Source organism: Gymnoscopelus microlampas, assembly GCF_963454915.1.
Source record: "Gymnoscopelus microlampas genome assembly, chromosome: 13".
NCBI lineage: Eukaryota > Metazoa > Chordata > Actinopteri > Myctophiformes > Myctophidae > Gymnoscopelus > Gymnoscopelus microlampas.
The window spans coordinates 17,369,865-17,382,424 of NC_139950.1; the positions used below are offsets into that span (position 1 = coordinate 17,369,865).

The 12,560-nt window shown below is 39.3% G+C and overlaps 1 protein-coding gene across 3 annotated transcripts in view; it reads right to left on the reverse strand.

The window, feature by feature from the left end:
* Positions 1 to 12,560, reverse strand: part of LOC311059097 (uncharacterized protein) — a 248,307-nt gene that overhangs the window by 217,683 nt on the left and 18,064 nt on the right. For all 3 annotated transcript variants that reach the window (XM_084076729.1, XM_084076728.1, XM_084076730.1), the window contains exons 5-8: positions 5,983 to 6,106; positions 4,986 to 5,261; positions 2,831 to 2,911; positions 415 to 588 (exon numbers count right to left, since the gene is read on the reverse strand). In XM_084076729.1, coding sequence (XP_083932855.1) covers positions 415 to 588; positions 2,831 to 2,911; positions 4,986 to 5,261; positions 5,983 to 6,106 — 655 coding nt within the window. The remainder of the gene's footprint in view (positions 1 to 414; positions 589 to 2,830; positions 2,912 to 4,985; positions 5,262 to 5,982; positions 6,107 to 12,560) is intronic.

A 12,560-nucleotide genomic window follows, 5' to 3' on the forward strand; every position in this document is an offset into this window, starting at 1 on the left:
AATCGTGAGTTTTTGCGAATCTTTTAATACATATCTATTTTTAAAGCAAACATTTTTTACTCCAATCATTTTGGGGGTGAAAAGGTTTAGAAGACATTTAGAAGACATTTGTAGAATTTGTAGAATTCCCAGAAGCATAGATTTGAGTTAAAAAAAAATTGCTTAAAAATATATATATATATATTCAAAGATTTGCACAAATGTTCAATATTTTGAATAGCCCAAAGAAATCTTAAAATGACACGGTATATGCGTTCCCGGTCATAATGGGTTAAAGTGGCCGTTTAGTGCCTGCGCGGGATCAGTTTCGGCGTACATATATCCGAGCTACAATGGTTCAATTAGAGCGCCGCACACACAATACATTTCCATCCATTTGGGTATACTTTATTGGACGGGGATTTTTTTTTTTACCTCTTCAGCAGCCGAACACGTCGGACATCCATCAGCGGACTGCGAGGTCGGACTCGGCATGGACAGCATCTGTGGTAGCCGCCCGACACCTTGGGGGGGAGGGGGGGTCCCGTCAGCCGCCGGGGGGGGAGGGGGGGGGCTCGGAGACCCATCTAACGGCGTCTTGGCTTCGCCCTGGATCAATACGGAGAGACTTCATCACTCAAAGACACTTCACTCTTTGTGCTAAATGGCAAAAGATGAAGCCAGTTATGTTCGTGGGGGTATGTCGTACATCACACACCCGTTTGTCAGCGTCACTTTTCCCCTGGCGACCGCCACCAGGGGGTCGGAATAATGGGACCCTTTACGAGTCCTGTTAACCCATTAAGACCTGAGGCCGTGTCTAAAAAAAATCTAAATCCTAACAATTTTTCAGAAAAAAATATTAAAAAAATATTTTCACGATTTTTCAAAAATAGCAGATCTACAAGCTCATAGCGCGGCACTCGGTGCCGCGCTATGAGCTTGTATATCTGCTATTTTTGAATAGCCAAAGACATCTAAAGTGACACAGATGCGTTCCAGGTATCAATGGGTTAAACTTATGAGAGCGAACGAATGGGAACCGAAATGGACCCCGGAACCCGCTAAAGGGTTTTTACAGTGTAGATTGGTGTCCCCGAGATAAGATAATAAATAAATGATATCAAATGGGGCATCCATGGACCTAATACAGTGTTTCCCAAACAGTGGGTGGGGAGTCGGGACACATTGGTGGCTCGTGGACCCATTTTTATGGGTCGTGAGTTTTCGTTTCCTACATACAAATACAAATAAGAAATGAAAAAATGTTTCATATATATTTGTTTCATAATTCCAATTCATACTTGAATATAATATCAAAGAAATTCCATGAAAAAAATCAATTAATTCAAAATAAAAACATGAAGAACTAGTGAAAATGACAAGCTTACAACACGTTGTGATACGATGTGTTGTAAGCTTGTAGATCTGCTATTTTCACTTGTTTGGGTCCCGGAGTAGACGTCAAATTTCTCTTTTGGGTCTCGAGCTAGAACGTCGGGGAACCAGCTGGCCTAATGCATATCAAACTGGGGGTCCTTTAGATCAGTGGTTTTCAACCAGTGGTCCAGGGACCACCAGTGGTCCTTGAGGGAGTACCAGGGGGTCCCCAGCAAAACTGAGTTAATAGCGTCACAATCATTTTTAACCACTTAGCTTTGGCTATTCAAAAATAGCAGATATACAAGCTCATAGCGCGGCACCGAGTGCCGCGCTATGAGCTTGTATGTCTGCTATTTTTGAAAAACCTTGAAAAAGTCTGCATATCTTTGAATATTTATATTTTTTTAAAGCGAAAAATAACTGATATCTTTGCTTTTGGCGGTCCCTGGCACAAAACATTTTCAAGTGGTGGTCCGCGGCCAAATGTATAACAATTTAGGGGTCCTTGGCATGAAAAAGGTTGAAAACCACTGCTTTAGATGAAAAGGGTTGAGAATCAAATCACTGACATACATGGGGCACTAGTGTATGTATGTATTCATGATAGGTCAGACCAGAGGCAGACCAGAGTAAAATACACTGGTTGCAGTGCAGCTCCTGGGGGCCGTCGTTCCACCATTTTGTCGACGACTCAAGGTTATGATGATACCCTTGGAGTAATTCAACACTGCCATGACACTATGCTTATGGGGGCATAATGTACAACAATCAGAGGTCAAAGGTGACGTCTCCTTTTGAAGTGACTGTAACGTTAGAGCCACTTATTGATTTGTGGGAGCAGGATTGTGTTCTCCATCTATGTTTGTACCTTAGAACTGAATGTAAAGATACCACGTCATGCAAACTCCCCCCTACACTCTCCTTATACGATATTTCTAATAATAATCAAACCATAATAAATAATAAATGATTTAGTCCCCTTTGGTTGTTTTCAGTGGTGGAAAAAGTACTCAAATGTTTTACTAAAGTAAACGTATCAATACTGCAATGCAGAAGTAAAAGTCTGGAATTCAACATTTACTTGAGTAAAAGTACAAAAGTATTGGCATCAAAATATACTTTAAGTACCAAAAGTAAAAGTGCTAAAATGTTTGAAAATAGCAGATCTACAAGCTCACAACGTGTCGCGATGCGATGCGTTGTGAGCTTGTAGATCGGCTATTTTCAAATAGCCTATGTATAAAATATGGCTAAAGTGGTTAATGTGTGTTTTATAATATAAAAATGTATATCTGCAAAGCAACTAGTGACTAAAGTCTTCAAATAATTGTAGTGGAGTAAAAGGTATTATATTTGCCTCTGAGATGTAGTGGAGTAGAAGTAAAAAGTGTACTTAAGTACAGTACCTGAGTAAATGTACTTAGTTACTTTACACCACTGTACATGACAGTGTCACATCGTGTTTTACCTTAGGTTCCAGGAGTTCAACGCAGTTTTCCATTTCAGCCATATAAGGGTCACAGTAGATCAGAATCTGTGTAAGTTCGATCTGCAAAGAAGAACCATTTGTTAAACCAGCATAGGGCATCTGTCTCAAACCGTAATTCCCTCTCATCTCATCAAACTCACCTACAAGCTTATACTGTATAAAATTCCTTGCTGTTCATTGTTTCTGACAGTTTATTTGAGGCCATTGGAAACAACTGGAGATTCAGCATGAAACAGAACAAGCGTTTCAGTCATGAAAAGCACCTCCTCAATACTTTACCATGAAATGATCGTGCTCCAGTCCCACTGAAGCTGAATGCTTTCATTTTGAAACCATAAAGATGCTGTTTTCACAAAGTAAAGCCTCGTTTATGATTCGGCAACAAATGTCGTGCGGTGCCATGCTCGACAAAGAAAATAACATATTTTAACCCATTTAGACCTGGAACGCATCTGTGTCATTTTTAGATTTGAGCTAAAAAAAGCATTATTTTACACTTTGGCTATTCAAAAATAGCAGATATACAAGCTCATAGCGCGGCACCGAGTGCCGCGCTATGAGCTTGTAGATCTGCTATTTTTGAAAAATTATGAAAATGTGTGCAAATATTTGAATATATATTGTTTTTTTCATTTTTAACTCAAATCTTTGCTTCAGGGGGGTCCCTGGAACAAAATATTTTGAGATGAGGGTCTGCGGCCAAATACATATAATTTTGGGGGTCCTTGACATGAAAAAGATTGAGCACCACTGATATAGAAACATGTGTTTTCAGAATACTGTTAGGATTTAGAAGACATTGGTAGAATCGGCTTCAGGTCTTTATGCATTAAGCTGAAAAGAGCATTGAAACTTTCTTCAGTTGAAAATACGTTATTGTTATAGCCTTGCTCAGCAGGAGGCTAGCCATCTAGTATAAGAGGGTTGGTTTGTGCATGCGTGCGTCTGTCTGTATGTGTGTGTGTGTGTCTGGAGCTAATCTTCAAATTTCTTGTGCACACTGCCAGTAGGCCACAGAAGTATACCTCCACTTTTCTTTTCACATTTGAAATATTAACCTTAAATGTTATAATGGCAGTCATTGGGGACTCGGCTTGGGCTGAAACCTGAAACCTTGCCCAAACACAGAGTCATACGTCATAGATATATACGTCACAGATGACTGACATCACAGGCGTGTTCCACATGAAGTCTGAGAACCACACTGGAGCCACGCCGTTCCAATGTGGAACCCGTGACAGTGAAGTGTTTTTTTTTTCAAGCGAAGCCTCGCGCGACACTTTGCCGTCGAAGCATAAATCCGATTTAAAGGGATAGTTCACCCCAATCTATCAAATTATTGGCTTGTGACAATGTGACAAAAAAATAAAATATCCATGAATTCAAGTCTCCATGGGGTGACTAATTGATAGGAAATAAAGTCATGTTGGGGGTGAACTATCCCTTTAAAACCACTAAAAACCCTACAGCCTATACTTAGTTGACTGGAGTCCCCCTCGGGGCTTCATACCAGGTCTGCTTGTATTTCCCTCTACACCAAATCTCTAATATATAAGCTCACAACAAGAGCTTTTAGATTGGCTATTTTTGCTGAGTGTTCTCAGCGAAAAGTACAAAAAGAATTCACCAGAGCCAGTGTGGCAAATGTGAGCCATCCTACTTTTAAAAAATGTATTTAAAATAAATCAAATGCAATCAAAAATATCCTCAGAATACGGACGCTAGGGGTGCATGTGGTCAATAGGGCTGTCAAATGAATATTCGATATTCGAATATTATTCGAATATTGGGAAAATAGGTATATTCGAATATGAAAATTTAAATTAATATTCGAATATGAAAATTAATATTCAAATGTATTTATTTATTTGCTTTTTTTATGTTTATTTGACAGGGACAATACAAAAAACAATGTACTGTATGAAGTAAAAAAATATATGTTTTATTGGATCCGAGCACTCGATACATTGTTTTCTGTAGCGTTTTGAAAAAAAAATCGAATATATTTTTTTATAATAATAATAATAATATTCAAATATATTCGAATATCTGCACATTTTTAAGACCAATATTCGAATATCATTTATGAGGAAAGTCGACAGCCCTAATGTGGTCAAGCCCCTCCCTGACTTACGTCCACGGGCCGCCCGTCCTCCACCCGGGTGGTGATGAGGGTCCGCCCGGAGGGGTCGATGCTGTCCTTCTCCTCGGTCAGCCGGCGCTCCACCAGCTTGCAGTCCACGTAGATGGAGACCATGCTGCTCTGGACGGAGAGGCCGAACTTGTGCCACTGGCGGTCGAACAGGACGTGGAGGTCGCGGCTCCTGAACGTGAAGTGGGGGCCGTCCTTCGAGAGGCCGTGGGCCGAGAACTCCACCGTCTTCTTGGCACCGTCTACGACGACGGACACCTGATAAGGAGGAGGAGGTGAGGGAAGGATTCAAACAAAAGGGCCTTTTTTTCACACCGGCAACACAGATTTAACCCATTAAGACCTGGAATTGTGTCATTTTTAGATTCAAGCTAAAAAGCGTTATTTTACACTTTGGGCTATTCAAAAATAGCAGATCTACAAGCTCATAGCGCGGCACCGAGTGCCGCGCTATGAGCTTGTAGATCTGCTATTTTTGAAAAATCATAAAAATGTGTGCAAATCTTTGAATATATATATTTTTAGAGCGAACATTTTTAACTCAATTTTTTGCTTCTATGGGGTCCCTGGAACAAAATATTTTGATGGGGGTCCGCGGCCAAATACATATCATTTTGGGGGTCCTTGACATGAAAAAGATTGAGCACCACTGATATAGAAACACACGTTTTTCAGAATACTGTTGAGATTTAGGAAACATGTAGAATCGGCTTCAGGTCTCAATGGGTTGATAACGTTTGTTTTATACGTTTTCTTCGATTTTAACCACTTTCACCCTGGCGGCCCCTATTTTGGGCATGTAATTGTAGTAAGAAAGAAGTTGACATTTTTCCAAAAATGTCCACATTTTCAAATATAGCGGAAATAGCCAAATTACAAGGTCACGTCACGACACACTGTAGATCTGCTTATTGTTTTGCTATGCATTGTACAAAGAAGTATATAGGGTTTGAGTGGTTAAAGTGTTCTGTAAGCCCACCTGAGTACCTCCTGAGTGGTCAAATATCTGCCAAAGGAACCATCTGTCCTTTTTCGTGGTTCTCCTCAGCCGGAAGGTAGCCACTAGGGAGTATTCATTTGAAATTCCATTTGGAAAAACCAATCTAGGAAAGAAAAGAAGATCAAACCGCAGTGTCAGAAAATGATTCCATTTAAATTTTAATCTCATTTAAATAGTGAATTCAATATATCCTAGTGCACTGAATGAATTCAAGTTTTATCTTAACCCATTTAGACCGGGAAAGAATCTGTGGCATTTTTTTAGATTTCTTAGGGCTATTCAAAAAATAGCAGATCTACAAGCTCATAGCGCTGCACCGAGTGCTGCTATTTTATTTTTTGAAAAATATTGAAAATTTGTGCAAATCTTTTAATATATATATATATTTTTAAGCGGACATTTGTAAAACGTTTTGTCCCAGGGACCCCCAGAAGAAAAGATTTGAGGTACAAATGTTCGCTTTGAAAAAAATATATACGGTATATTTAAAGATTTGCACAAATGTTCACGATTTTTCAAAAATAGCAGATCTACAAGCTCATAGCGCGGCACTATGAGCTTGTATATATGCTATTTTTGAATAGCCAAATAAATATAAAAAAGACACAGTCAGATGCTTTCCCGGTCTTAAAGGGTTAAGAGTCAAGAGTGAGCTTTTATATATATCCCCATAGCAACATCAACCACAAGCTTTGTTCGAGCCGTGGGTATAGCTTTTAGTGTCTGAACAATAAACAAGCCAATCAACCTTCAATGAATCGATAAAGTATTTCATTATGCCCGCACAAAAGACACACACACATAAATAAACCTTTTGATTTAATGACAAAGGTGATTCCATCGAACGTCATTAATTTCATACCGACCTCTTTAGCGTCGTAACAGTAATGGTTGCAAAATCAATGAAGTCAACCGTATATAGCTCACGAATTAGCATACGTCAAATTCATAGAGTGCACCGAGACTCTCAGTCTCATTGCAACCTCTCAACCCCGTCCTTTCATACTTTTAGTAAGAAATGTTTTACTTTTTACTTTTCAAAAGACGCTTAACCCAGTAAGACCGGGGGAAAAGCATCTGTCGTTTTAGATTTTAGCCGTTATTTTATACTTTGGCTATTAAAAAATAGCAGATATACAAGCTCATAGCGCGGCACCGAGTGCCGCGCTATGAGCTTGTAGATCTGCTATTTTCTTGTTAAAAATTTTGAGAATTTGTGCAAATCTTTGAATATATATATGTATATATATTTTTTTAAAGCGAACATTTGTAACTGAAATCTTTGCTTCTGGTGATTCTACAAATGTCTTCTAAATCCTAAAAAAAATATTATAGTGTCTTTATCAGTGGTTGAATTTGAGTAAAAAATGTTCGCTTTAAAAAAAAAAATATATATATATATATATATATATATATTCAAAGATTTGCAAACATTTTTACGCAAAAAAAAAAAAAAGCAGATCTACAAGCTCACAGCGCGGCACTCAGTGCCGCACTGTGAGCTTGCATATCTGCTATTTTTTTTTATAGCCAAAGAAATATGAAAATGACACAGATGCGTTCCCGGTCTTAATGGGTTAATTGGCTGGAACTTAAAGATCCTGATGATATTTTACATTAAACCATTTGCAGCCAAAAAGTGAAACCGCCATAAACATAATAAATCAAGTTCAGTAAAAAAAAAAATAATAATGATAAGGTCACTGAGACACCAGCGCACACTGCCTAGGGGAAGGAGAAAGAGGGAGGGGGGGGGGAGAGAGAGAGAGAGAGAGAGAGAGAGAGAGAGAGAGAAAGAGAGAGAGAGAGAGAGAGAGAGAGAGAGAGAGATCCCTCAGACAGTTCGGAAATGAGTTTTGTTCCCAATAGATCATCCCCCTGTTCTCTCCGAGCTTGATATCCTCCCAGATTGTATGTGTCTTGAATTATTTGAAACCGGGCAGGAAAAGGTACACAACCTACGATGATAAATACGCCAAGTTAAAGCTCCTGAAAAATCAAATGCTTTTATGAAAAGCAGAGAACCGGGGTAGGAAGGCTATTCGTACGTCGTAGCCCCCCAAGGGGCTAAATGGCTATTTCAGCCGCAATCCAATAGGAAGAGTGGCAACGCTATTTGTTAAACTGATTCATGTAAAAGATTCAACGTGAGACATTTCCGAGCTGTCTATGCATATAACATCAGGCAATAAATGTGTAACGCAAACCTCATAAATAATAAGTGCCAGGAAATAAAATGTAAGATGTTTTTTTTTACTAACCCATTAAGACCGGGAACGCATCTGTGTCATTCTAAGGTTTCTTTGGGCTATTCAAAAATAGCAGATATGCAAGCTCATAGCGCTGCACCGAGTGCCGCGCTACGAGCTTGTAGATCTGCTATTTCTGAAAAATCGTGAACATTTTTTGCAAATCTTTGAATATACACATTTTTTAAAGCAAACACTTGTAACTCATATCTTTGCTTCTGGGGGTCCCTGGAACACAATATTTTGAGATGGGGGTCCTTGACATGAAAACGATTTTTTTTTAACTGTTACGATTTATAAGACATTTTGTAGAATCGGAACCTCAGGCCTTAATGTGTTAAAGGAGATCTCCAAGGGGCTGAGTAGTAACTGAAAGATCATGATAAGTTTGAATGGATATAATCCAAGCAGAGGTATTTTGCCGGATGCTATAAATATGTGCTGTGCTATGCGCAGGCTCCCGGACTCCAACGGCAACGTTCACAGAGTTCAAAAACAAGTATGCTCTCATTTCAAAACACAGTGTGCCATGCTTGATCTCTGGGGGGGTACTGGGGGGGCAAAGTTCTCGACCCCGTCTTGACAGCTATCCGTGCCTAAAAACACACACGCAATCAGCAGGTGGATTTTGTTTTGAACACTGTTTTTCCGTGACTTTTGCAGAGAGAGAACAAACTCCCACTCACTACACTTAACTCGTGGTGGTTGCTGACATTATACAACAGCCTGTCAGCCAAATAAAAAGAAAGAGAGAGCTAAAACAGATATACAGTGTAGCCTATCTATCTATTTAGATTCATCATTGTACGATATAATTTAAATTGGCCAATCTAAGGTTATTATGTAAGATCTAAAACTATCTAAGATGCGATCACTTCCGATGCAGTAGGGATTACATTTACAGTAGAAACATCCCATTACCACATACGGTCAATTCCCACAAATACTGTATAGGCATGAAGAGCATCTTCTATTATCAAAATGCATGAACAACTACAGTATGATATCGTCGATGTCAGGCTGAAACCTTGTATGTCCAAAACTGTTACTATTCAGAAAATGAAGGAGAAAACAAAAAAACGTGTTCCAAATGTATCCACAGTAGTTATTATCTAGTCACAAGCTCTTCTTCACACTTTTCATTGGTTAAATATGTATACAACCCACAGACTACACTAAGCCACTTTCAACTCAGTGTCCCTATTTTGGCCACACACCAAGGCACACATGAAGATTTTTCATTAATGGCTAAAATAGCAGGTCTGCAAGCTCACAACGCATTGCGATGTCAAATGTTGTGAGCTTGTAGATTGGCGTTTTTTTCTACTTGTGTGTGACACTGTAATACGGCGAAATATCAAGCATTAAGTATAAGCAAAAAGTTTAAATATGCAGATAAAAGATTTCTGCCCGACAGCAATGATATCACAGAAATCACCACAAAGATTAAGCCCGATTTGATACTTGTGCTATTCGAAAAAAAAGCTAATATGTGTATCAGTAAGCCCAATAAATCAGGTAATAAGAATGTAAAATGTTTTATAAGTCTGCATCTGCACCCAGATTACCGCAGTTACTGTATAACAGGTGTGAGGTAAACCCTATGCTGGAAACTTGTATTGCAATATCGGCATCGGTCGAGTTGACCATGCAATTAATCCGTAATAGGCTCTATGCACAGCAGCCATATTATCACTTCCTTCACAGGTGTTACCAATGATACTAATGAAGGCTCTGTTCCATTTAGTGTAGCACAGTGGTTTCCACAACCCCCATAACTCTGAGAGTGTACAAATGGAACGAAATGGACCCGTAAGGGTCCATTTGGTTCCATTTGTACACTCTCAGAGTTACACACGTGTAAGGGGCCATTTGGAAGCCCATGAGGGTCCCTGGACCCCAACTGTAGACCCACTGGTGCAACAGAGTGTTTCCAATGAGCCAACATGCACAACATCAGCACCCTGACTCTGTTTGACCAGAATGGAACAGAGCCTTCATTAGTATCATTGGTAACACCTGTGAATGTCTTCATAATATGGCTGCTGTGAATAGAGCCCATCGGCCAAAATGTCAATATCGTGCATCCCTAGAAAGCTACCAACTGCCAGCATATCAACTCATAGTTTATCGCAAAGCAAGCCGACCTCCGGACCGATACGAGTGTGTTTTCTAATGAGAAAGACACTGCCCTTATGAACGTGCACGATAAGAAAGGGAAACCAACTAAAAGTGCAAGCGCTTCCAGACTTGAGTTTCCAGAGATGATGAATAAGTGGGGTTGCACAATAGGAGAATACTAAGTCAGATACGTTGCTTGCAGTGAAGCCCCACAACACTAATCTCCTGATGCAGCACTAATACACCTTTAACCCCTTCAAACCGGGAACGTATCTGTGTAAACACTTTATAACCATTATTTTATACTTTGGCTATTCAAAAATAGCAGATATACAAGCTCGTAGCACGGTTGTAGATCTGCAACAAAAATAATAATAATCGTGAAAATTTGTGCAAATCTTAGGATATTTATATATTTTTTTCAAAGCAAACTTTTTTAACTGAAATCTTTGCTTTCGCTGCAGCTTGTACATCTGCCATTTTTTGAATAGCCCAAAAGAAATCTTAAAAATGACACACAGATGCGTTCCCAGTCTTAACGGGTTAAAACCACAGATGGAGAAACAAATAACACAAAAGTATCCCAGAGTCCATTGCCTCAGCAGAATTCTGCTCGATTCCAAACCGCTCCCTTTTACACCTTGTATTAACGGTTATCTTAAGATGCGTACTATCTAGACTTTGAGCTTATGCTGCAGTATATAAAAACTACTGCGTCCGCAATGCTTTGTAATCCTGTCACCATGAAAAGGCATCGGATGGTGCTGCAGTGACATGTATGCGTGAATGCTGCTCCATTTCTAATCCACCACAATACCCACGGAAATTAACAACTTAAGCCCTATAGCATCCCTACATGATCAAAACGCACTGCGTTGCAACTTGCAAGCGCGTTTTGACCTTGTAGATCGGTTATTTTCAGCGGTGGAAATAAGTGCAACATTAGTAAAAGTGCTCATTATGCAAAATGTCCCATTTCAAGTTTTCCAAATGTATACGAATCTTTTGAAAATAGCTGATCTACAAGCTCACAATGCGACGCATCGCGACGCATTGTGAGCTTGTAGATCGGCTATTTTCAAATGGCCGAAATGTACATAGGGCTGAAGTTGGTAATGCATGTTTCGTAATAATAATCAAAATCTACAAAGTAACTGGTAACTAAAGTTTTCAAATAACTGTAGTGGCCTAAAAGTACAATATTTGCCTCTGAGATGTAGTGGAGTAGAAGTAAAAGTATCGGAAAATTGGAAACACTCAAGTAAAGTACAAATACCTCAAAATTGTACTTAAGTACAGGTGCTTGAGTACATGTACTTAGTTACATTCCACCACTGGTTATTCTTCGGCATAGAGATTTGATGTAGAGGGAAAAAATGTGTGGGTCCCAGGGCAGTATAGACTCTGATCAATGAAGTATATAGGGTCTAAGTGGTTAAAATACTTTCAAAGTCAGTCGTGTCGACGTGTGTTCAACTCCATTGTCGATCATGTTTTGTGTATTTATCCTTGTGCAACACAACTCACATTAAGAGCACCCACGTGTTTCCTTGCTAACGCCTTTTCGAATGGAAAGAATGGAGAAGCCACTGTTCCGCTGCCAAAGTCTTGAAATAAACAATCCGCTGGGTACTGCAAATTGTATTATTGTTTTAACCCATTAAGACCTGGAACTGTGTCATTTTTAGATTTGAGCTAAAAAGCATTATTTTACACTTTGGCTATTCAAAAATAGCAGATGTACAAGCTCATAGCGCGGCACAGAGTGCCGCGCTATGAGCTTGTAAATCTGCTATTTTTGAAAAATCTTGAAAATGTGTGTAAATCTTTGAATATATATATTTTTAAAGCAAACATTTTTAACTCAAATCTTTGCTTCTTGGGGTCCCTGGAACAAAATATTTTGATGGGGGTCCGTGGCCAAATACATATCATTTTGGCTTGACATGAAAAAGATTGAGCACCACTGATATAGAAACATAGGCTTTTCAGAATACTGTTGAGATTTAGGAGACATGTAGAATCGGCTTCAGGTCTCAATGGGATAACGTCTTGCCGAAATCAAAATGAGAAAGAATACATTTGCAATTTCTCTGAGAGTAACAAGATTTATGTGGATCTTAAGAGATAAATGTTTAACGCCGCGTGTCAATACAACGCGGAATAAATCGCTATCTGCATGGGATC